The sequence below is a fragment of the Echiichthys vipera genome, assembly GCF_963691815.1.
Source record: "Echiichthys vipera genome assembly, chromosome: 18".
Lineage (NCBI taxonomy): Eukaryota > Metazoa > Chordata > Actinopteri > Perciformes > Trachinidae > Echiichthys > Echiichthys vipera.
The window spans coordinates 3466574-3493022 of record NC_139843.1 but is presented as its reverse complement, the minus strand read 5'-3'; the positions used below and the strand labels follow the sequence as shown (position 1 = coordinate 3493022).

Genomic DNA, 26449 nt, shown 5'->3' with positions numbered 1-26449 from the left:
GTGGAGTCAGTGGAGATGTTTGAACTGGATTGCCTGCCTCTCTGCGGATCTCCTCCTCGATCTGCTCCTCTGACCACGTTTACTCGGCCGCTCCGGGAGCGCTGCTGCGGCTATTTTTGGCGAGGTAGTGGGAGGCCGCGGTCACACCTTTGCACAGGACGCAGGTAAAGAGCCGTTCAGAGCGCGCCTCTCTCTCTTAGTCATAAACCCTTTTGTGCTTTTGTGCAGAAGTCAACATCCGTGTGAATATACCTCCTGCGTGTGCATTCAGACAGTGTGTGTGTATCTATCTGTTACCGAGTGTGTGTGTGTGTGTGTGTGTGTGTGTGTGTGTGTGTGTTTGCAGGCGAGAGAACACAGGGAGGAAAGAGCAATGCGGTAGCTATGGAGTCGTATCCATGGTGCCGTAACTATGGCAACAAAGCTCGGAAAGCTAGCGACTTAATTGGCATCTGCGAGGCACTCTGCAACTGTGATCCAGAATAGCAACCCTTGACACACTAATGTTGCCTTCACATGCCAGACGACACGCACACACACACGTCATTAATGAGGATGCTAACAAGTTAATCAATATGCCTTATTGTTTCCTGCCCTTCAGGACGGTTCGTGCGTGTGTGTGTGTGTGCGTGTGTGCGTGTGTGTGTGTGTGTGTGTGAAGGACAGAAACAGAGTCACACAGGAGGAGGAGATGACATAAATGGAGCTTCAGGTGAATGAAATCAACATAAAAGGACTCACAGCGTCCACTGCAGCTTCTGGTTCTTGATGGAGTTGTAGAGAGCCTGCAGAGGGAGGACGAAAGACATTCATCAGGCAAATATGACAAACGTTCAGCTGTCGGTTGTGAGATTAGATCAAATCGTACAGGAGGGGAGGCAGGTGCATGGGTGTTTTACTGTTAAAGCTGCACAGAGAGCAAGAAAGCAGGACTCAAATCCTCCATCTGGTTCAAATACAGAGTAAAATCAGTCAAAATGTGTTAAAACTGGATAAAAAGTGAATTCATGAAGCTTCTGTTGACTCGTGCACACAGATGATGCAACGTTACCTTTAATAAAACCACACATTTCTCTGGTTTGAACGTTGTTGGAAACATTTGGTATAAAATAAGAACACAACTCAACTAAAACGAAGCAAATCTAAGTGTTTTCAGACATTTTAATGCAGAAATGTTTCATATTGTAGCAGCACAGACACTGCAACAGCACTCCATCGTGCAATAATGTATTTATGAGGGCGATAAAGCCTTAAAATCCACTCTGCTCTAATATAGTAATGTCGCTAAAGGTCCCTCGTTCATCGTTCAGGAGACGTTTCCTGAATAAATCAGTTTTAAAAACATTAAAAACTTCAGTTTCTCCGACGACGTCTGGTTCAAACACAGAGTTAAAAGATCTAAAGAGTAAAAATAAGTAAAAATGTGTCTTAAAACTGGATAAAAAGTCAATTCATGAAGCTTCTGTTGACTCATATGAAGCAAATCTAAGTGTTTTTAGACATTTTAATGCAGAAATGTTTCATATTGCAGCAGCACAGACACTGCAACAGCACTCCATCGTGCAATAATGTATTTATGAGGACGATAAAGCCTTAAAATCCACTCTACTCTAATATAATATCTAACTTTCAAGCACTTTTAAGCACTTTTAAGGCCCATTTTCCAGCTTTTCCAGCACCTTAGGGCCGTGATGAATGACGCATTTCTACAAATACATACTAAAAATGATTATTTCACCTTTTGTATCCCATTAAAAGACACGGTAGTGTGCTATAAACAACTTAAATAGTGTTTTGTAACAGTAGAAGGATGAGATATTACATTGCATTTCTATTCTTTAGCTGTTTGTCGTGAAAGAACAACAACAACATTCAAATTCAAGCATTTTAAAGGATCTCAAGCACCTGCAGGAACCCTGGGGAGTGCACGTATGGAGCAGACCCTGTCAGCTGTTCAGCTATTGGTTGTAAGATTAGATTAGATCTTACAGGAGGGGGGGGGGGGGCAGGTGCATGGTCTGGTCTTCCTGTTAAAGCTGCACAGTGATCAGGCTTCATTCAATAAAGTGCACTCAGTGAATTCCCTTTGCACGCAGCTCAAACTGCCCTTTTCCCTGCGCTTAACTCGTTTTCTTTTGCCAAAACGATCCATCGATCATCATCCAATCAGCCCCGACCTCCGCAGCATCGCTTACAAAGACGTTACCCGCCGAGCGACCCGGCCTGTCGATGGAGCCACGAGCAAATCAATCCTCCCTGATGAATAATTTAGACTTTGACGCGAACGAAGAGAGCGGCACGGAGCAACACAAAATGAAGTTACAGCTGCAGGATCATGAAGACGGAAACTAAAACAGCACAAAGGAAAGAGTTTACACTCAACAGTCTCTTCTCATCTCATCTTCAGCCTCTTATCCTGGATCAGGTCTCGGGGGCAGCAGCTTTAGCAGGGGACCCCAAACTTCCCTTTCCCGGGCCACATTAACCAGCTCTAACTGGGGGATCCTGAGGCGTTCCCAGGCCAGTGTGGAGATCTAATCTCTCCACCTGGTCCTGGGTCTTCCCCGAGGCCTCCTTCCAGCTGGACGTGCCTGGAACACCTCCCTAGGGAGGCGCCCAGGGTTCATCCTTACCAGATGATCCTGAACCACCTCAACTGGCTCCTTTCAACGCAAAGGAGCAGCGGCTCTACTCCGAGTTCCTCACGGATGCTGAACTTCTCCCCCTCTCTCTAAGGGAGACTCCAGACCCCCTCCTGAGGAAACACATTTCAGACGCTTGGACCTGGACCTGGTTCTTTGGGTCCTGACCCAGCTTTCATGACCACAGGTGAGGGTAGGAACCAGGACTGAGCGGTAGATCCAGAGCTTTGCCTTCCGGCTCAGCTCCCTTCTCGTTTCACTTAAATCCACCAAAGAAACCAACACTGATTGGTTCAAACTTGTCAAACCTCTCCAGATTTTCTCCACCGCATGTTACCAGACTGATCTGAGAGTAAAACACGACGGAGCTCAGAGATCAGGATGGTCTCAGGAGGATATATCAGTGCAATAAATGTGGAGTAGAAGTTTAAAATGATATAAAATTATGTTAAGCACAAGTACGTTAAATGTGCACTTCATATGTCACGATAGAAACATTATTTCCTATCAAATCAAACTCTTTACGGCTAAAATCACCGGACCGACGTGTCACTTTTTGGCAAAACCCATCAAATTAAACACCTTATGAGTCAAACTCATAATAAAATAAAGCCATAAACCCTCCTGCTCAGTGATTTGCAGCACTGCTCCAGTGAAACGCAGAGATCCTGTTTTACTGTAAAAGTATCTTTCCATGGAGAACACTTCTGCACGTTCGCCCGGGTCGTTCCTACAGACTTCATCCGTGTTGTGTTGATGTTTCTCCCTTTCATATCTTTGCGTTTTCTCTTTTTTAGGTCATTGTTTCCACTCTCGGGGGATAAAACCACTCATTCACTTTCATTATCTCCATAATCAGCACAAACAAAACAGCAGCGGGAGGAGAAAGGAGAGTTTAATGAGGGGAGCTGGTCGGCTCTGCGTCCCCGCGAGGACGAGGACACTTTACGGGGCAGACGGCACGAAGACCTCACACCGGAGCGTTTAAGACACAGATGGCGAGGAGGGGAGGGGAGGGGAGGGGGTGCAGCTGATGGACAGCGGTGACAGCAGAGGTGATGGAGAGGACACTTCCATCGCCACCTCGTTCACCTCTGAATCCCTTGTAGACCGGCGCCGTGCACCATGTGAGGGGGGGAAGAAGCCACGCGCTCGCCTCAAAATCGATCATTTCCCATTAGTTTGATTAAAGAGCGGCGCGCCAATGGTCTTCACTTGGATTCTGCTGTTGTAGACGCCACCCTGGGATGAAGACGAGTCTGTTGCATTGTGACTTTTAGGCGAATGAAGTTGGATTCATAACGGGTTTGATTCAGCGTCTCTAATCAGGTTTATTCCTCGGACACTAATCAGAAATACCGCCGTGAATGTTAACGAGCGGTCCGGCCTGGAACACGTCAGACTTCCACACGCTCCAGTGCATGGGTGTCAAAGTCAAGGCCTGCGGGCCAGATCCGGCCCGTGAATGAATGATCTTGGCCCCCGGGAGGATATTTGATTAGGATTAGAACCGGCCCGCACGCCACAGCCGCCTGCTGGTGTGTTTCACGCACCAAAACTGCATTACCCACAATGCAACGGTAGCCCGCAAACTCACTGCAGCGCTGCAAGTGGGTTCATTATTCAGTTCAGTTCAGTTCAGTTTATTTTCAGACATTTCATGACAAACACACAAAAAAATAAATGTATAAGGTCTGAAAAAAGGGGAATAGGCAGAAGCTAAAGCTGATGACGCCGACCCTTTAAAACACATAAACTTAGGCAGCTGCTGCACACAGGTCAGAAGGAAAATGTCTACTAATTAATTTATTGCTGCTGTCAGCGAAACACAATCAACATATGAAGAGCTCTTTTCCAAAACGAACTGAAATAAGTCGTCACGACAGAGAGGAAGACACGGCGGCGTTAAAACAACACCGGCGCAGATTTCTTTGACTGAGAAAAACTCAATAAATAAAGAAAAGCTGTGCAAACATCCTCTCATTTCATCGACTCTGATATAAAACAGTTGAGTTTGTGTGTCGGACGACTTCTTCCCCACGGACACTTGATCAGGGATCGATACAGGGATCGATACAGAATCTCACCCATAAGGAAAACAGATAATGGCGTTGGTATAAATCAATTCCCAGCCTTAGTTAAGGCCGAGTTAAATCCCGAAGAACATTTTAACCTGTACAAAAAGCGAACCCCCTTTACTGTAAACCCTGAGGGAGCAACAGCATCAACAGCAGAGGGACTGTGTGGATCCAAAGACAGAGGATCAAACGTGCCGTCTGGAGGCTCACTGAGACGAGGATGGGTGTTCGTCACCTTCACCTACTTGCTTCACAAACGTCACTGACTGCCGAGCAAAGAAGAGCCGTTAGCCTTGAGAGGCGGCTTTACGCAACACGCCGAACTGAGCAGGCAGTCGACCAATCGCCCTTCATCAAACGCTCCGTATGTGGGTACGATTACAAACGGCTCGGACGGGAAATCAATAATGAAGACGATCAGACGCAACAATAATGGGTTTGTCGTGGTAGGAGAACCCAACCAGAGCAGCTGTTATGAGATATAATGCAGCATTATGTGGTACAGGTTATAATTGGTGGTGACACGTTGAAATAAAAGAAATAAAGTAAGGAAAAAGTGATTAATCTCGACGCTTTAGGGGTTTGTTTTAACCCTCCTGTTCCCCTCAAACAGCGTTTATCATCGGGGTCAATTTGAACATCCAGGAAACGACCAGAATCAAAGCTATGTCAGGTTTTCTGTGTGTGTTTGATGATTACCGAATCCCCAAACATCCACTTATACATACAGAACACCTTTAGACCCAGTTTGATTCCTGTTGCAGTGAATGTGAATGACATCAGCTGACAGGATGTTAGCAAGGACCAAGGCTGTCGTCTAGAAATGAAAGGTCTTTTGCGTGACTTCGAAAACATACGTTATAATAAAATATCTTTCCGATTGATCTAAAATGTGATCGAGGGATGTGTGTTTAGTATATTTGAGAGTACCATGTTGTGTTATTTATAATATACGTCCCATAAAACCAGGAAAAGTCATCAAATATGAAGCGAAAACATGACGTCAACCATTAGCCTGTGAATGTTCTCATGTGTCCAGGTCGTCGTTCTCCTCAAAGCAATTTTAGTCAAAAACAACTGGACTTGGTTATTTGTGTAGGAAGACGTTTCACCTCTCATCCAAGAGGCTTCATCAGTTCAGGTACACATCTGACCAGGACCAGGACCAGGACCAGGACCAGGACCAGGCTGGGACTGGACCAGGACCAGGACCTGGACCAGGACCAGGCCCAGGACCAGGACCAGGCTGGGACTGGACCAGGACCAGGACCAGGACCAGGACCAGGACCAGGCTGGGACTGGACCAGGACCAGGACCAGGACCAGGACCAGGACCAGGCTGGGACTGGTCCAACTAACTGGTGTTGATATCCAGGTATTTAACCCCTCACAAGGCCGATGATGTCACTGAAAACCTTTGTGCTCGACCAGAACGACTGTCGTTCAGACTCAATAGAGCACTAACGAAGTCGAAACCAACTTTCCACCAACAATCACTCTAACGACGGGCGTGGACATTTGGAGCACAAAGGGTTTCAGTGACATCATCGGCCTTGTGAGAGGTTAAAGACCTGGATCTCACACCAGTTAGTTGGACCAGTCCAAGCCTGGTCCTGGTCCTGGTCCTGGTCCTGGTCCAGTCCCAGCCTGGTCCTGGTCCTGGTCCTGGTCCTGGTCAGATGTGTACATGAACTGATGAAGCCTCTTTGATGAGAGGTGAAACGTCTTCCTGACAAATAACCAAGTCCAGTTGCTTTGGACTAAAATTGCTTTGAGGATGACGTCAACCATGTTTTTAGAGACGTTCAACATTGAATGGGGGTCAAATCGAGCCCAAGTGTAATGGTGGGGTTAAAGAAACGCATCCGCAGAACTTCTGTGAGGATAAACTCTGACTAAAAAGAGTCTGCGTGCGTGTGAAAGTAAAAGAAAAAGGAAATAACCAACAGTTTTCGGTACCTTCCTCCTCTTCCTGGCCTGCGGGTGATTCTGTCCGTCCTGAGCCTTCCCCAGCAGGTCCGGGAACACCAGGGGTTTGAGCGAACGTGAGCGCGGGGTTCTGGGGTAGCGGAAGGGGTCCATCATCCGGAAGTCTCTTCCGTAGCGCACGGTGCAAAGAGAGCGAGAGCGTAGGCGCCCTGCGGAGTGCAGGCTGTTCACACCAATCATGCTCGGTGACGCCGCCGCAAATAAACGCTGGGCAGTCAAAAACCCTGCCCCCGGAACGATTTCAGTCTTTTATTCTCAAGTCCTGCAGAAAGAAAAAAGTTGATCCAAAGAAGATATAAAAAAAAAAGGTGTGAAATGGTCGTGGAGGATTCTGGATGCTGTCCAGGAGATGTGTCGACGTGCGGGAAGTGAGTTCAGCTGCTGCTACTGGAAGCAGCCGGCGTTCAGCAGAGCCCGCGGAGGGAGGCGACACATCATCAGGCTGCTGTCAGCGGCGATCAGCAGGCATCAAACCCCAACAGTCGCGCCCCTGAGCGTCTTCATCAACACCCACCAGGCAACACCGGGGTGCCCACATGACGCTGAATTATTGATAAGGCAGCCATGTATTATACATGCACGGGAAGGGCTCGAGGAGGCAGCGCTGTCTCCTGCAGGTGACAGTAAATCCAGCACTTCTCTTCCAATGCCAGTGCTCAGTCCGTGTCCTTTAATTGGGGAATAAAACTGCAGTTAAAGGGAGTTTACTGTGTTTGTTCTCCAGGTGGATGTGTGCAGAAGTGAGTGCACGCGCTCTCCTCTGCGTGGACCCAGCAGGATGCAGGGCGTCTGCCAAGTTAGCAAAGGTGACACCTGTCCAGCTGCCGCCTTTTAGCCAGTGACAACTCACTACGGGGATGGATCCTTTAAAGCCGCACACACACACACACACACACACATACGCGCACACACAGAGGGAGAGGGACCCGAGCTGACACACTCACAGATGGCATGAAACAGTGGACGAGGTGTGAACGGACAGCCAGCGTGAAGCAGATGGGTGCGAAATGTGGAAATGGAGAGGTAAAGAACACACACAATAAGCTCTTATGTGCACACAAACACACGCACGGGCTGACGAAAAGACAGAAAAACGTGCACAATAGAGGGAGATACAGGAGGGTGGGAGGGATGGACAGCCGTCTTCGGACTTTTGAGGAGAGAATCCAAGCTCGGTTTCGTCACAAGACCAAAAATACGATGTAAAATTCAAGAGGAGCGAAACACTAGACAAAAAAAGAGGCGTGTGAAGACTCCTTCCTGTTGCTTCCACTGTAAAATGGACACCATCAGTTTTTACAGTGCTGATTGCCTGACTCTCTCACTTCTCCCTCCTCTCCGTCCATGTGTGGACGCCCGCTGTCATCCCCTCCTCTGTGATCCACTTCTTCTTCCTCTCAGACTTGGTCTCGGTCTCTCTTCTCCATTGTTCCTTCTGCAGGTGTTTGAGGGTGAAGGGACGTCTCCCTCCCGCTGCTGATGTCTTTGTCGCTGTGCATGCACCGGCTAATCTATCTGTTGCAATCTCTCTTTTTTTATGTCCGATCCAGCGCTCGTCTTGCTTCCCTTCTCCCTTCTCCCTGCTGCTGCTGCTGCTTCTGCGGAGGAGGAGGAGGAGGAGGAGGAGGAGGAGAGGAGAGGAGAGCTGGCTGCCTGAATCGCAAAACGAAGCTGATAGGGACGTTGCTCTCCCTCTCTCTGCCTTTGCATCGTCAGTGCGTCCCTCCCTCCCTCCCTCCCTCCCTCCTGCTCTCAGTCATCGCCAGCAAATCACAGTCTGCGTCTGCCACACACACACACACACACATACACGCGCGCACGCAGGCGAGGTTACACACACATGCAAGCTTTTTTAAAAATATACTCGCAAAGGATAAATTAGTATTCGGCGGTGGTCTTGTGGGAGAGGCTGCTGAGGTGAGAGGAGGAAGGAACATGCAATAAAAGAATCATGTGTGTTCAGCGCCACGGTGAAGGAAAAGGAATAGTTCAACATTTTGGGATCGAGGCGCACGAGCTCGATGAGAAATTCAACGTCAGTTTCATATCTGGGGACAGAGCCGGAGTGAGGGCGGGGTTAGCCTAGCGTAGCATAAAGACAGGAAGCCAGGCTCAGTCCGGTCCAAGACGTAAAAACGCACCTGAATCAACGTGTTCTCATCAACAGGTCCGTTTGATATCTTATGAAAAGTTATGCACAAAAAATCCGTATGATGTCTGAACATGGCGTCCTATTCAATGGCATGAAGGGGCGACTGCGACGGTCACGGTTAGGGATAAGTGCGACAGTTGCCAGAGACCGTTAAAGTGTAATCCTGGCGCAATGGTGTTTTTTTGGCACTTACATATATCTAATAATCCATCAAGACAGTTTTTTCGTGTAACAACTATTAACGGAGAAATCCAGGAGAGTCGCTAACAGCCGGACGTGGCTAACAGTGGTTAGCTCGGGGCAGCACGGTGAAGGCATTCAAAGGTCTTTTTTAACCACTAATGCTGCTGAAAATAACAGCAAACCTCTGCAGCAGCATGAGAAGAGTCCCTACACACACAACAAAGCAGCAACAGCGTAGTTAGTGAAGCCAGAGTTTATTAAAGAGTGTTTTAAAGACTTAGCTACTGGCCCCTGTACCAGCTCCTCTCATAGAAAAGTCCATCCCAAAGGAAGGAGCCCAGATTATTAATTTCTCAGTCATTTTAAATGATTTTTTCTCTTTTTTTTTTAGTTTTAAAGTTGAATTTCACAGTTTATTCCCTTAAATAAATGACAAATATTTGTGAAGTTATGATACATATAAGATATAAATAAATATATTTCTATTTATTATTATTTTGTATTTCCACAGTCACATTGATTTCATGTTATTTTACATTTGACGTGTAAAGTCGCTTTTTGTAAATTAAATAGTATTTTAAAAATGTAAAAAAAAAAGTAAAATAAACAGTAAAATTCTGTTATATTACATTTATTTTTTACAGTGTAGTGTCCCTGTGTTAACTGTTCACTCGTGTCTTAATTTTGCATTTAAATCCGTGCCTCTTCACTTCCTGTAAACCCGTTTTAAATGTTTAATGACCCTCTCTCCGTTCTGCTGCAGCGTCACACACACACACACACACACACACACACACACACACACACACACACACACACACACACACACACACACACACACACACACACACACACACACACACACACACACAATTAAGGAGAGATGTCAGAGCGAGGGGGCTGCCAGTGACCGGCGCCTCGAGCAGTTGGGGGTTTGGTGCCTTGCTCAACAGCCCCTCTGCAGTGCCAAGGAGATGAACTGGCACCTCTCCAGCCACCAGTCCACCCTCCATTCATGGGCCACACAGGGACTTGAACCAGCGACCCTAAGGTTCCCAGCCAGGTCACCTATGGACTGAGCTACTGCCGCCCCAGAAGAGGACGTTATGTTCAGGTGAAGGTGTGAAACCGAGCTCTGACTCTGAATCGTGTGGTTGGTTTTGATTATCGACGTAGAGATCAGGCGGATCGATGATTGACACAGTCATTAAATCAGCGGCCCCACGCCTGCGGCCCACGCCGTCCCCGTCCCCGTGACTCCACCTCGGGTCAATAAACCTATTTGAGCGATTTCTCCTGGGGAAACACCTCATTCATTCGTCTCGTAAGCAAAAGCTCTCTGTCAGACGCTCAGTTCGCTCCGTCGCCTCCTTTTTATTCCCTGCTTTTATTGTTATTATTATCCTGAAGTGTTGCTTTTTCTTTTTCTTTGGGGGTTTGCAGAAGTTTCACTGCATCCAGAGAAAGTTTGGTTCTTAATAAACATTCATAATCGTTTCGAAACGCCACAAATGTGTGTGCTGTGATAGCATAGTGTGTGTGTGTGTGTGTGTGTGTCTCTCTCTCTCTCTCTCTCTCTCTCTCTGTGTCTGTGCTTGTGTGTGTGTGTGTGTGTGTGTGTGTGTCTGTGTGTGTGTGTGTATGTGTGTGTGATTGTGTGTGTGTGTCTCTCTCTCTCTCTCTGTTTGTCCGTGTCACTCTCTGTGTCTGTGTGTGTGTGTTTGTGTGTGTGTGTGTCTCTGTGTGTGTGTGTGTGTGTCTCTGTGAGTGTGTGTTTGTGTTTGTGTGTTTGTGTGTGTCTCTCTCTCTCTCTCTCTCTCTCTCTGTGTGTGTGTCTTTGTCTCTGTGTGTGTGTGTGTGTGTGTGTGTGTGTGTGTGCGTTTGTGTGTGTGCGTGCGTGTGCGTGCGTGTGTGTGTGTGTCGGCATATTGCAGATTATTGTGAGGCTCCTGGATTTCTCCGTTAACAGTAGTTATTGTTGTTGTTTATTTGATGCATTTAAGCGCCGAAAAAGACCCTGGGATGATTTTACGCTTTGCATTTTAAGTGTAATAAGTTAATTTAACTGCTAATGTAATTTATCCACTGTTTAAAACACAATGACACAGCACAGCACAGTCCTACAGTCCTATATATTATATCTTTATTTCTTTATATTTATCCTCTAAACAGTTCTCTACATTCATCTTATGTGATTTAACTTGTATTTTTAATTCAAGTTTCCTTGTAAGTCTTCAGTCAACATGTAGATTAAACTAGTCAAGAGCATCCGTATGACACTTAAACGTAGGTCATTTCATGTGGAATCCAACATACATCACGTCTAGATGCAATAACCACATGGTAACGCGTCTGTTGTAAACTACATAAAATAAAATAGAGTGTTTTCTCATTTGATAAAGAACTTTAGTGCAAAATAAAACGCACCATAAACGTGATCTTCATAGAAAATTGATAAGAAAAGGAAATACATTGTTTGACGCTGTACTTTTCTCAGCCTGGTTGTTGTTGTTGTAAAGCTCCCAAACCTTTTGTATTTGTTCAAGCTCACCCGAGTCCTCCTGCTCTGTGTTTGACGTCCTTTGCTAAATTTAAAAACGTAATAATAAAAGTTTAATGGGTGCTGTGACCGAGGAGGGCAGTTCCTCCCTGAAGACCGGCGCCTGTCTCCGCACGTGCGCCGTCGGGGAGGACATGTTTCCGTCTGTGACTTTAATCAGGAGGGAAGAGACGGGAACATCAGTGGGCCTGAGGGGGGGGGGGGGGGGGGGGGGCTAACCTTTGACCGCAAGACCCAAAACAACCTGCATCAAGACGACAGCCTTTTACAGGAGGAGGCTCCTCTCTGTCCGCCGCTGTAGTCCTCTTAGGGCGCACTCACGCTGTCCATCCATGCCGTGCCCCAGGACGTTTCACGGTTAAAGTCTAGTTCCTTTGACCAATGTGAGTGCAACAGTACCGTGCCTGGGCCTGGGCAGCAGCGACACCCTCACCAACAGCAGCCACCGCAACGACGTGGCGGCCGCCAGACGCTTTGTCAAACGTCTCTTCAACTTGGACGGCTTCAAGAAATCCGATGTGGCACGTCACCTCAGCAAGAAGTGAGCTGCTGTTCTTGTTGTTGTGATGGGCTTTAAGGGCGCACTCACACTGTTCCTCCGTACCGTGCCCAAACACGTTTCAAGGCTAAAGTCTGGTTCCTTTGACCAGTGTGAGTGCAACCGCACCGCGCCAAGGAGCGGTAGGGTTGCCGGTCACAGCCCGTTTGGGAGAGGTGGGCTTTAGTAAAGCACGTTTGCACGTGTACGAGCACGAGCGTGCGCACGTGCACGAGCACGAGGCCTACGGCGGTTCTGAGGTCATTTCCTGTGCGCCTGTTGGGACGTAGAAAAAAGAAGGAGGGACCATGCACGGACAAACAATGGCGGTGAAAGGTTCACGTTGGTGTGATGCGGAGGTGGAGTGTTTACTGCAGATTTGGTCGATGAAAAGATTCAAAAACAGTCGACAAGACGCACAAAAACTCCGAGGTCTACGGAAAGATCTGGAAACAAAGCCACGCATCGCCATGACGTCATCAATGCGTGTGACGTGTTACGGCGTGATGACGTATAGGCAGCAAGAAGCATTCTCCGAGGCCCAGGTAGTGTGAGTACAAACGGGCCTGGAGGGGGGGACAAGGACCCTAAAGCACGGGGCACGGGACGGAGGCACAGTGTGACAGCGCTCTTATCCGTCCCCTCTAACACTCTGTGGGCAGCAGCAGCGCGTGGGCTCGGAGATTGAATCCTAAGAAAACCTTCCAAGGTGCCTCGGAGCGATGCACTTAACCCCGAATTACTCAAATGAAGCTGCAGCCGACCGCCCAACAAAGAACACCTGCAGTTTCCCCCGTCTGCCGTCAGTCTCTCCATCTCCATCCCACTCAATATTTCACATCCTGTCTGGATCTCTCCCCGCGTCCCTCGTGGAGAGTCCAGACAGCTCGGGGAGCGAGGGGGGAGAGTATCCACAGCTCACGTCTCTGCTGACCTCAGCAGCTGTCTCACACTCTGTCCTTCATCTTCCCTACATCTGTCTCCTCCGATTCCCCCTCGATAGCTCGAGTTTTATTTTATATTTAGAGTTAAAAACGTGTGAGATCTGTGTCTGAGTCGTTCTGTTTGGTCAGTTATTTCAAAAGATATGTCGGATTTAAGTCTTTATTGGTTTATTTGTATTAGTTTCCCCTGTAAAGCTGAAATAAGAACAGGAACTGATGTGAATATGTTCCAAATATTTATATATTTACGAATAAAACACACAGATAAATGCAAAAATACATTATGTGTATGCATAAATAAATAATTTCATGATTCAAAATAAACCCTCTCATCTCATCTTCAGCCTCTTATCCGGGGTCGGGTCTCGGGGGCAGCAGCTCCAGCAGGGGACCCCAAACTTCCCATTCCCGGGCCACATTAACCAGCTCTAACTGGGGGATCCTGAGGCGTTCCCAGGCCAGTGTGGAGATCTAATCTCTCCACCTGGTCCTGGGTCTTCCCCGAGGCCTCCTCCCAGCTGGACGTGCCTGGAACACCTCCCTAGGGAGGCGCCCAGGGTTCATCCTTACCAGATGATCCTGAACCACCTCAACTGGCTCCTTTCAACGCAAAGGAGCAGCGGCTCTACTCCGAGTTCCTTGTTCCTTGTTGTTGTAAACATCGCTGCTCCAGAGAGAATGTTTATTTGCATTTAGGCTAAAATATTAGTAGTATAAGTATATTTTAGGAATTATTGCGTACTGAAAAAGAGCCGATAACAGCGGTAATATCAATGAAATAAGTATATAATAATACGTAACTCAATACTTTCCTCACATCACTCAAACAGAAGGGAAACGGTGCATTTGTTGGGGACTATTTTCAGCGGTGGATTAATCCACATTTGGCGCTCTGGTGAGTATTTGTGTCAGCAGGACGGTGTGTGTGTGTGTGTGTGTGTGTGTGTGTGTGTGTGTGTGTGTGGGACAAAATAAACTCCAGTGTGTGTTCAGGGTAATGAAGGAACAGCGTGCTGCAGTCACTGTTGGTTTTGGTTTCTACACGTAAACAAAAACAGGTTGATCTTGAGCAACAGAAGTGGACAGTTCATGATTATTCATGGAATTTAATGAATGAAGCAGCAGGACGCTACTGAAGGTGCAGGGCGCTCTGCTCCAAGACGAAGAGGAGAGCGAACAAAAACAGAGTTTAGAGAGAAAACAGTGAAACGTTTTGTTAAAAAATAGATTTTTCTGCCGAATGTTCAAGAGAGAGCAGAGGACAAACTGTTCTGTGTGGTGATGCAAGGATTTAGTAAAGAATCATGTTACAGGGATAATTAGGGCGCACTCCTGTCCATCCGTACCGTGACCGAGCACGTTTCACTGCTAAAGTCTAGTTCCTTTGACCAGTGTGAGTGCAACCGAACCGCGCCTAGGAGCGGCACGCTTGCCGTCCACGGCCCGTTTGGAAAGGGGGGCTTTAGTAAAGCACGTTTGCACGTGTACGAGCACGAGCGTGCGCACGTGTACGAGCACGAGCACGAGGCCTACAGCTGTTCTGAGGTCATTTCCTGTGCGCCTGTTGGGACATAGAAAAAAGAAGGAGGGACCATGCGCGGACATTTCAAACAATGGCGGTGAAAGGTTCACGTTGGTGTGATGCGGAGGTGGAGTGTTTACTGCAGATTTGGTTGATGAAAAGATTCAAAAACAGTCGACAAGACGCACAAAAACTCAGAGGTCTACGGAAAGATCTGGAAACAAAGCCACGCATCGCCATGACGTCATCAATGCGTGTGACGTGTTACGGCGTGATGACGTATAGGCAGCAAGAAGCATTCTCCGAGGCCCAGGTAGTGTGAGTACAAACGGGCCTGGAGGGGGGGACAAGGACCCTAAAGCACGGGGCACGGTATGGAGGCGCAGTGGGAGGGCGCCCATAGTGTCTGTACACACTTCATCACTAATGACAGACGTGAAAAAGCAGCGTCCGTCTCTCTGCTGTGAGCTCTTTGTGTCTCTCCTCCTCAGACATGATCTGCATGTCTTTGCCCACGCCGCCACTAAAGCTCCAGATTTCAGACGCATTCATCGCCGCCGACAGACCGACAGCAGCGACGCATTCAGGAATGATTTCCCCTCCCCGTCGTCTGTCTTGCTCCTTCGCCATCGACGCTGCCACGCGGTCGATAACATCAGTGCACCTAATTACTGTTTGAAGAGCGCGGGTTCGGGGCGTCTTGATTGAGCCGCGCAACATTTCCATTTCAGCAGAATCTGTTCTCCTGCTCTAATGCGGGCTGGTAACCTACTTCGGTGCATCATTAGCTCCCACTTCAAGCTTTAAGCCCTGAAGAGAGAGAGAGAGGGAGAAGGAGTGCAAACCCATGCATCTCTGAGCCGCACCATCAAGGAAGAAAGTTTCCTCTAAAGCGCCAGTTTGGGCCGGCAGCCAGAGCTTTGGATTCTGCAGGGAGTTGCGGTTAGCAGCACAGCAGCAGCTTTGTTTTCCATGCAGGCTGGTAAAGAGGAGCATGGAGTGGTTATGGAGACTTAAGAGCTTATTGTGGCTCTGGGACCACGAGTTTTAATCATTTCTCTTTGTGGTAATTGCTCAAACAGTGAGCCGCTCATCATATATACGGACACATGAGGGTTCGAACACCGCAGTGCTGCAAAAAACCAGCTGACCGAGTCTGTGACGGAGGTGAGGAAGCAGGCGAATACATAAACAGATGAATTATTAAAGTGGACAGATTACAGTGCAGTAGGTCTTCGGGTTCAAAATGATCCACTTTGGCTTTTTGTGTTGGTTTTTCCCGACATTCATTTACAATTTCAAAGTAAAACTCTCATTTGTGACTAAACGTATTTGCTTCCTCCTGTTGTTGTCGGGTCCTGGATATTTTTGACCACGCCATCTTTGTTTTACTCAATATCTCCATCCGCCATGACCCCAAACACTCGCCGGGACAGAAGGTAAAGTGTAAGTCAACGATACGTCAAACACCAGAGAAGAAGAAGAGCCGTGATTTCCGTCAGTATTAAAGATTTAATCCATAAGATTTTCATTTATTTGTTTGTTTTAGATTCTTTTTTGGCAGTTTTTCCAGCCTTTTATTATGAAAGGACAGACAGGAAATGGGGTGAGAGAGAGGGGGGGGGGGGGGGGGGACCTGGTTCGACTCCGACCTGCGGCCCTTTAGTGCAGATCCCCCCCTCTCTCTCACCCCATTCCCTGTCCGTCCTGTCAAAATAAAAGGCTTAAAAAACTGCCAAAAAAACCTCAAATCTCCTACAAACTGCACAACAATGTCCCGTGTTTATCCGACGCAGAAGCTCCGTGTGTCCGTATCGAGGACCTTCAGCCTCTTTACACGGGGCGACTGCTCTAACCACTGTTCCACCGACCACCCCGATTTTCAAAACAATGGTCCTATGACCCACTAATGAAAGCGCTTGTATTACTAAATCCGATCTCAGTCTGCGGAGACTTTCCCGCGCTAAAACCAAACGCGGTGCACAGTTAACGCCACTTCTTACGCCGCTCCTCTTCTCTCTTCAGACCTCCTCTCAGCGTGGAGCACGTGAAGGCGTCACGAGAACTGCCGACCTCCTGACTGACACAGTCGACGCTGTTCGGTTTCCACGGGAACTCTGGGAGATGAAGTCCCAGAGGAGCGCCTGCAGTTACATCTGACCTCCACAGAGGCCGCCAGAAACAACGTGTCTCAATTCTTACGGACTACAACGTCATCAAATACAGTTATTGTGTACTCACACTTTGTACTCACATCCACTGTCACAGGGGTGAGAGAGAGGGGGGGGAGACCTGCAACGAAGGGCCCTGGGTTCGACTTCGACCTGCAGGTCTCCCCCCCTCTCTCTCACCCCATTTCCTGTCTGTCCTGTCACAATAAAAGGCTTAAAAAACCCAAATCTCCTACAAACTGCACAACGTACTACAACATAGTTATTTATACATATTTAATGCCTCTACAACATCTTGCTATGGCGAAACCGAAATGTGACTCATGCGGACGGAAGAGGGGAGCGGCTGCTTAGCGTCGCCTTCGATACTGGACGCCGTTGTTGTTCCTGGCACTCGTCGCACAAAACAATGGGCGTGCCTGAGTTGAGGAGATGGTGTCACTTGTTTTTTGATGGAGTTTTGAAAGATCTGCATCTTAAAAGACGTTTAAAAAGATTCTCCATCATCGTGAGCTAAAACTCTGTGTGTGTCTGTGGACGAGAGGCCAAACCGTAGAGCAACATATCCGACTATCTACTGCAGGTCTCCCCCTCTCTCTCTCACCCCATTTCCTGTCTGTCCTGTCACAATAAAAGGCTTGAAAAACTGCCAAAAAAACCCAAATCTCCTACAAACTGCACAACGTACTACAACATATAGTTATTTATACATATTTAATACTTCTTCAACATCTTTGTGGAACACGTCTTGCTATGGACAAACCGAAATGTGAACCATGTGGACGCAAGAGGGGGAGTGGCTGCTCAGCGTCGCCTCGATACCGGACGCCGTTGTTGTTTCTGGCACTCGTCAAACAAAACAATGGCCGTGTGTGAGTTGAGGAGATGGTGTCACTTGTTTTTTTATGGAGTTTCGAAAGATCTCCATCTTAAAAGACCTAAAACTGTGCGTGTGTCTGTGGACGAGAGGCCAAACGTAGAGGAACATATCCAACTACTCTACTGTGTCTGTCCCAGCAGCAGTCCCATCTCTGCTGACTGACTCTCTGCAGTCTGGCGGCGTTGGCGTAACCGTGGGAGCAAATGTGCATCAGAGTAGTTTATTGCCTCATTATGAATCCTGGAACGAGAACACGCTGATTGAGACAAACAAGCATCAGGACTGGAATGGACGCGTGCGCCGTTCTGTCCGTGGACTCTGTTCGACCTCCATCCATCCTGATGCTGCAGGGACGCACTGACATGCACGCCCGTCAGCTCGGTGCAATCACACTCTTTGTCATGTTTAATTCAAATGAATATAAAACTCGATAAACTTTCTCTCCGGTTGCATGAACACATGGCTGTAAACCAATGCATGATTTAATGCTGAGCTCCGCTCGGCGCAAAAACAACAATTACACAAAAGTAACTTCAGGGTCAAATTACAATGCTATTTAAATGCACTCATATCAATAAAGGTCAAACACATTTGTAAGATGAAATATGAGAGTAAACAACAACATAAAGTCATCTGAGTGGATAGTAAATAAACACTGTAGGTCACAGTTTGCCCGTGAACAAACAAACACTGCGTCCCAGCTGCTGCACAAACGTGACGGGACAGTCTGCGCTCCGCCCAGGTTACAAAATGTAAATAAATACATTTATTCTGCCTGTTATCACTTATCGCTCCTTCTCACTTATTTAGTTTGTACTTATTTTATTTCATCTGCTGCTAAACTGCACGCTGCGTATTGTTGTTTTATTGTATAAACCAAAATGTCTGTTGCACTCTGTCACACTTAGATATTGTTTTATGCTTTATTTTGATTTGATTTGTGTTTTTATGCTTATTGTTACTCTGATCCTTTCCCATCTTTGTACTGAAACTGTTGCACAATCATTTCCCTCGGGATAAATAAAGCTTCTTGAATCTTGAATCAAACCGGCATTTAAGCACAAAGTGTCCACAAAATAAACTTGAAGTGCAAACAAACGGTTCAGAACGTGTTTACACCAGAAGTGAGTGACGCCTGACGGAGTCCATGCTAGAAACATCCAAATGTATCTGCAGCGTGTCTGAGACGCCTGCGGTCCAGACGCCGAGTAAGAGTCCGTGACATTCTGTAAAAGTAATCACATGACCGTCAACCGTCCCGCATGATAAATCGGCTTTTGACAGTTTTTTGAATCCTGTAAGCGAGTTGAAAGTTTATGTCTGCAAACTAAGGGATGTGTCTGCGAACGAGTACTCGAGTACACCTCTCTCTCTTTATTATTATTATTATTATTATTATTATTATGATTACTCTCATCTTCCTGCTGAACTCTTGGATGGTTCGGTGTTTGCGGTTATGCATCGCTGCAGTTTTGTGCTTTCAAAGTATTTTAAAAGCGTTGCAGGGACGAGCAACACAACCGTGTGCAGAGATGATCCGTCTGTCAGAATCAGACAGTTTTGGTTCACTCCCACCCTCCAACAGCATTTCTAACCCTCCCAGGCTGCTGCTTTCAGAGAAAACCCATCCTAAAACCCACTGTGCACGACCCGTCCAGCACTAAAAAATGACTTCCCGGGTATTACGCTGGTGTGATGGAGAGTGGAAAGAGAGGGTTTTGAAGCCAAAGCTTCACACACACACACGCTCCGTTCAGGAGATTGCTCCATTCTGCGGCTCTATTGTGGCAGTAATAGGAAACATATCACACGGTTTAATCAGAAGAGGAAGAGAGGGAATAATTAATAGAGAGGAAGAATCACACAGTGAAATTGGAGTTATTCAACACTCAAAGTGTCTGTATTGGTCGACTCTAGATCGAGGTAAAACGACACTTTTGAAAGTGTTAAATGGTTTTAACACTGTGACAGAGTTGGAAAAACACTCTAATGAGGAAATTTAACACACATTAGTGTTTTATTAACACTGAATAAGGCTCAAATTATATCAACACTGTGTGTAGAACGCAACATAGAAGTATTTTATAGTTGATTTCACTTTAAAGACACAACTGTTATGCAAACGTGTACACTTACGTTAAGCTAATTATGTAAATTCATCCACACTCTTGTGCTAAAGGAACATTAATGCACACATGAAAACACAGCGTGCAGCAGTCACGCTGACCTAGAGAGGGGACATGATCCCAGTTCATGGTCCCGGTGCAGACGGGACTCTGGGACGCTGATTATCCACACATTTAAAACACTACAGCATAGAAAGAGACATGCTGCGTTTCATTTTCTGACACAGAGACGCTCGGTTGAGTCAAACGAAGCGGAAATAAAAGTCACAGAAACGTTGGAATTCTGGGAGTTGATTTTAAAAGCAACGCTGAACAGATTTGCTCAGATTGAACTCGCTGGATCAACACTTTCTGTCAGGATCCAGGTCCTGTCGGCCTCTTCCCTTTGTGTGAGTTTGTCTCCCTCTTTCTCCTGCTTGTGTCTTTCCCTGTTGGAGCTGGTCGGCGTGGTTCCTCCAGCTGTGGCTCGTCTCCTCGTTAACACAAATGGATAAAGAGCCGGATGTGACCGACGTCTGGCGCCAGACCGTTATTGCTATGTCGTGGTTCGTGTCTCTCTTGGTTGGCTACCTAATTGATGATCTTGTTCTCTTTCTGTGTGGCTTTGTCTTGTGTTCATCGTTTCTTTGTTTCTTTTGTTATAGTTTCCAGAGTTCCTGTTCTCCACCCTCCGTTCGTGTTTCGTCTCCTGACCCTTTGTGTGGTTTTCCCCTCTTCTCCACCCGGACCCTGTTCCCGTTCTCCACCCTCCATTCATGTCTCGTCTCCTGAGCCCGCGTTTGGTTTTCCCCTCGTCTCCACCCGGACCCTGTTCCCGTTCCCCAACCTCCGTTCGTGTCTCGTCTCCTGATCCCCTCGTGTGGTTTTCCCCTCGTCTTCACCTGGACCCTGTTCCTGTTCTCCACCACCCGTTCGTGTCTCGTCTCCTGATCCCAGTGTGTGGTTTTCACCTCGTCTTCACCTGGACCCTGTTCCTGTTCTCCACCACCCGTTCGTGTCTCGTCTCCTGATCCCAGTGTTTGGTGTTCCCCTCGTCTCCACCTGGACCCTGTACATGTTTTCCCGTTCCCTGCTTCTTGTTTGTTTCTGTTTTTTGTCGATTCAATATCTGTTTAAATCGTACTCGTTGTCCGTGTCTGCATTTGGTTCCTGCTCCTCTGAGCTATTCCCTGCACCGTTCATGACACTTTTAACTCTTTTGAGGAATGAACTCAGACATCGTTGAACTGGACCCAACAAGTGTTGAATCGTTGTATTTTTAACACCAACACTGGAAATCACTTTTTGATTTTGCCGTGCAGGGACGATTGAGAGTTACTGAAGCAAAACATATCTAAAGCAAGTGATGATGAAAGAGGGAGGGTGGTGCACCTGAGGGCCGGAGGCTGCAGGAGGTGTCATGGGGACGCAAAGCCACTCTCATTATGTTCCAGTCCAGCGGGCGGCTGATTTGTGTTTGAGCTAAAGGGCCCAGCGGTGTTTCCTGCCCCTCAGTGTGAAGCTTTAACACACGACAGTCTCAAATATTCCCACTGGACTGCGTCGTGATGGACGTAGACCACGTTAATGCAGAGCTGTGGCTTTGATCTAACTTTGAGTTCATCTCCAAACTGTGTAGAAATTATATAAAAAGATTTGAAAATATCTTGAAAAAGCAACATTATGAATTAATAATTAGTATTGAGTTTGCAAAGAGAAGCTGTAATGAATCATTTTGTGCGGTGCCGATATTTTCTGACTCTGATAAATTTCATCATGAACCAAAATCATTGAAGGAAAGTCATGACAATGATCATCAACGTTTAGGTCGTTCTGCAGGATATGTGACCTCAGGGTTTCCTGCAGCACGTTACAGCGTAGGCGCCGCCTTAACTGACCTCTTCCAAAATATAAATTCATATGTATTAAAAATAATTATATGAGCGGTATTCAGCGTACGACACGTGTCCTAACAGCACACGAGCGTCAGGCCGTCGAGTCACAGAAAATGCCCCTGAAAAACCGGGAAATGTCCCGCGCACCAGCGGGTTACTAATGTGTTTAACGGAGCGATCGCAGCACCAGCATCCACGTTTGCAGTCGTATTAAAATGACAGTGAGTGGAAAGTACATGGCTTGGCCACCTAAAATAATTAGTTTGGAAGTTATGTCACACTTCCTGACGCCGGAGTGACTTCTTGTTTACAAAGCTGATCGATTCTGCTGCAACTGGACGATTCTGCAGGTATTTTCTAGCAATCGATTTGTGCTTTACTAAGATCTTTACTATTCTTTAAGAGGTAAGTTCAGAGTTTTAGTACAAATTTCCAGCCCGTTGTCATTGCCAGGGTGTCAAATACTCATCTGCAGCAACATTTTACGCTCACGACAAGTGCTCCAGGATTTAGAGCGGCAAACGCTGCGTGAAGGGGCCGTCACATGATCAGCTTTTTGCGCTGGGCTCACCCCGAGGTCAGGTGCAGAGACCCAGTTAACTAGACTTACACAGGTTTTGCACTTTCTGTAGTTAAAATCACACAAATTCTTCTTGTCTCAGTTGCTGTTTAGCACTTTATGTATTTAGATTTGTATTGTTTTTGTTCCAGATGTTATTGTGAAAAGCTCATTACTAACTGTTCGGAGTGACTTTGTTTTGTTTTTTTACTGCTCAGTGCAGCTTAAGTTTGGTTTTCAGCCTTTTTGCAAGCTGAATTTTCAGAATAAAAGCCTGCATAACCTGTTCACCCTCGCATCCGAGTCCTCATTCCTGCCCAGGCCTGACGGGTTTTAGTTTCCAGGGTTCCTGTTTTTCCCACCACCCGTTCGCTTTCTTCTCCTGATCCCCGCGTTTGTTCTTCGTCGTCTACACCTTGGACCGGTTCCTGTTCTCCCCGTTCCCTGGACTCTGTTTGTTATTTGTTCTTCTATTAAATATTCGTCTAAATCTTTCTCAGTGTCCGTGTCCTAGGAGTTATTCCCCGCACCGTTCATGACATTTCTTTTGCTGCTGTGGAGCCGGGACGACGCTCATAAAAGAAATCATTCTAATACAGTTAAGGACTACGTTGCATTGTAGGGACGGGAGACGAAAACAAACGAATAAACAAAGGAATGAATGAATAATTAATAATTTTCTGGTACGTACGGGGAGCACAGATGGAGAGCAATGATAATTAACTGTACTTGGATGGAAATGAACCATTTTGAACTGCGAGATAGGGAAAGAGAAGAGGGACAGACGGATATTTGAGAAACAAATAAAGATGCGATGGAAGCACAACGGTCAAGAGCTGAGTCAGGGACCATGTGTGAGATCTACAGTCAGAGCACGAGTGGGGCTGTTGGGAGAAAATGAGACGGAGAGCAGGATTTTCTCGGGCTCATTCTTAATGTATTTACAGCACATACAAACGCAGATACCAGACGCACAAGGGGAAATGGAAAAGAGAGGAAACGAGCGCAGGAGATGAGGGAAACGAAGATGAAGGAGGGGAGGAATGGAAGTCATTTAGCAGCAGGAAATGATGGAGATGAGGCAGAGAACAGGGGCAGAGAGGGGGTTTACGGTGTTACATTCAAATAACGTGCACCATAAATACTGGGTCTTCCATAGGTTCGTTGTTAATAAAGTCGTTTCCATTCTTGAGGACATTTATCAGACTTTACACAGACGCTAAAGGCGTTATACAACTTTTTTTTCACGTTTGCAGTCGTATTAAAATGACAGTTAGGGCGCACTCACACTGTCCTTCCGCACCGCGCCCAAACAGGTTTTTCGGGTAGAGCCTAGTGCGTTTGACCAGTGTGAGTGCAACCGCTCCGCGCATAACTGCGGCCAGCTGGCCGTCCACAGCCCGTCTGAGAGAGGTGGGCTTTTGTAAAGCACGTTTGCACATGTACGAGCACGAGCGTGTGCACGTGTACGAGCACGAGCGTGCGCACGTGTACGAGCACGAGGCCTACGGCGGTTCTGAGGTCATTTCCTGTGCGCCTGTTGGGACGTAGAAAAAAGAAGGAGGGACCATGCGCGGACATTTGAAACAATGGCGGTGAAAGGTTCACGTTGGTGTGATGCGGAGGTGGAGTGTTTACTGCAGATTTGGTCGATGAAAAGATTCAAAAACAGTCGACAAGACGCACAAAAACTCCGAGGTCTATGGAAAGATCTGGAAACAAAGCCACGCATCGCCATGACGTCATCAATGCGTGTGACGTGTTACGGCGTGATGACGTATAGGCAGCAAGCAGCATTCTCCGAGGCCCAGGTAGTGTGAGCACAAACGGGCCTGGAGGGGGGGACAAGGACCCTAAAGCACGGGGCACGGGACGGAGGCACAGTGGGAGTGCGCCCTAAGTGGAAAGTACATCCCTTGGCCACCTAAAATAACTAGTTTGGAAGTTATGTGACACTTCCTGACGCAGGAGTGACTTCTTGTTTACAAAGCTGATTGATTTTACTGCAATTGGACGATTCTACAGGTATTTTCTAACAACAGATTAGTACTTCACTGAGATCTTTACTATTCTTTAAGAGGTAAGTTTACAGTTTTAGTACAAATTTCCAGCCCGTTCTCATTGCCAGGGTGTCAAATACCCGGATGCGGCAACATTTTATGCTCACGACAAGTGCTCCAGGATTAAGAGCGGCAAACTCTGCGTAAAGGGGTCGTCACATGATCAGCTTTTTGCGCTGGGCTCACTGTGAGGTCGGGCGCAGAGACCCAGTAAACGGCTAAATCGACGTTAGCAGTGTAACAACTGCTTGTAAACTGCCTCTTCACTTGAGATCGTGATACGACTTTAATGTAACGGTAAATAGTTTGGAAAACTCGGACACACGAGCGCTACATCTTCACACTCAAAGCTTCTCTCTCATTGGTCGCACTTTGGAAAGATCAGCAGCAACAAAAGGTCAAAGTTCACCTGATTTGAACTTTTAGCGCAGCTGCCGCCTCCTCCATAGGAAATGAATGGAACGGCGGAAAGCGTTTTCACCGTGTATCATGTGAAGGGGCCTTAAAGCGACAGTGCGTAACTTCTACCACCCCCTAGAGGATTTCTGCGTTATTACAACGACACGGCCGGTGCCTCAATATGACGTGTGGCCCGGTGTAACTGCCCCTCCCCTCCCCTCCCCAACGTACGCGAATCAACTATATTTTTATACAAAAAGTAAAGAATGAACTCATTAGAAGAGTATTGTATGTTTTTTTTGTCCATAAGAAACACAGTATAGTCCGTTAGTTACTCATAAACAAGATTCTTTGTTTGTTGCTGACATGTTAGTGGCAGTCAGAATTAGCTTTTTGTCCGTCGGTCTCCTGTAGCTGGTGAAAAACAACATGTTAGACCAACCATTATTATTATTATTGGTCCCTCACAGTGAGAAAATTAGTTACCAGCGCAGGAATGTCGCCAAACAACTAAACCAAATACAAAAAGAGCAAATACTGAAAAACACCATGAACAGCTTAATCAGCGTTGTGTCATCTCCTCTTGTAGTGACTTTGGTGAAACACTTATTTACAGACACGTAGACGTTACGCACTGTAGCTTTAAGGAGGCAGGTTGGTGTGTTGCTGGAGGGGTCAAACTAACACTGGGCTTTCCTGCAGAAGACCGCGGTTCAAACCCCATTTATGACCTTTTCCTAACTCTGACTAAATTGCAAAATTACCACATAGTTTTATGTGAATTCCCAACTTTAAGGTAAATATAGACAGTGTAGCAGCAGCATTACACACAGTTACAACACACAGACATGTAAAACACACAACAACACACAACATATTAAATGCAATATGAGAAGATACCTAAAAAACATGGGTTCCAGTGCAGCGGCATGTGTTCTGCTGCACAGTGACACTTAAGAGTCCTGACGAAGGGAGGAAAGCGAGGGAATCGTGTACTAAAAAGACTCATTTGGGAGATTTTCACTTGATTTGACCGACTCTGTTGACACAGCAACAAAGGAAATTACACGACCCAAGAAAACAGAGACATCACGCTCAGACTCAGTCGTTTATAACCAGCTGTCACGGAGGAGAGAAGAGAGGGAAGCAGAGGACAAGGAGCTTCAGGAGACAGCGGAGGGGTTCGGTCAGGAATGGGGAGGCAGAACTGGGGTGGAGGTGAAAGGAGTGCAGATAAAGGTGGCAGCGAGACACAGTCAGGAGACGGAGATTACACGGTGAGGAGCTTAACGGGGTTGAGATAAGGAGGGAGTGAGAGCGGGCGGCTGATGTGTAAAGAGTCAGAGAGCGAGAGAGGAGAGAGAGGAGAGGAAAGTGTAGCTGGCGGGTGAAGAAAGAGTCGCTCTGAGAGAGACAGAGAATAAAGGAGCTTGTGGAAAGTGGAAGGCATGATTAAAAAGGCTGTTCCTGGATCTGTACGGGCTAATGCACGTCTGCGGGGCTGTCTCTCCCTCTCTCTGCCTGGCGTGGCCTGGATGCTATCTGCCCTTAATAACAGCTTTTCATTCCAGCAGACGGACGTGGCCTCTCTCTCGCTCCCTCGTGCATCAGAAATACCCCGTTACAACTTGTTGACTGGCGCTCCGGGGCCCGTGGCAAGCTGACGGACCACTCTTCAGACAGAACTGATAGACGGTATCATCATTAGGCTCGCAAATGGACAGGAAGCTCCACTCTGACTGGGTTATTTCACCGCATCACGTGTCCCCGGGC

General features: G+C 47.0%; 1 protein-coding gene across 1 annotated transcript in view; it reads right to left on the bottom strand.

Annotated features, from left to right (window-relative positions):
- Nucleotides 1-26449, bottom strand: part of LOC310960919 (PH and SEC7 domain-containing protein 1-like) — a 64731-nt gene that overhangs the window by 17232 nt on the left and 21050 nt on the right. Inside the window, exon 10 of the mRNA XM_083932784.1 lies at nt 742-785. Within this exon, the coding sequence (XP_083788910.1) occupies nt 742-785 (44 nt within the window). The remainder of the gene's footprint in view (nt 1-741; nt 786-26449) is intronic.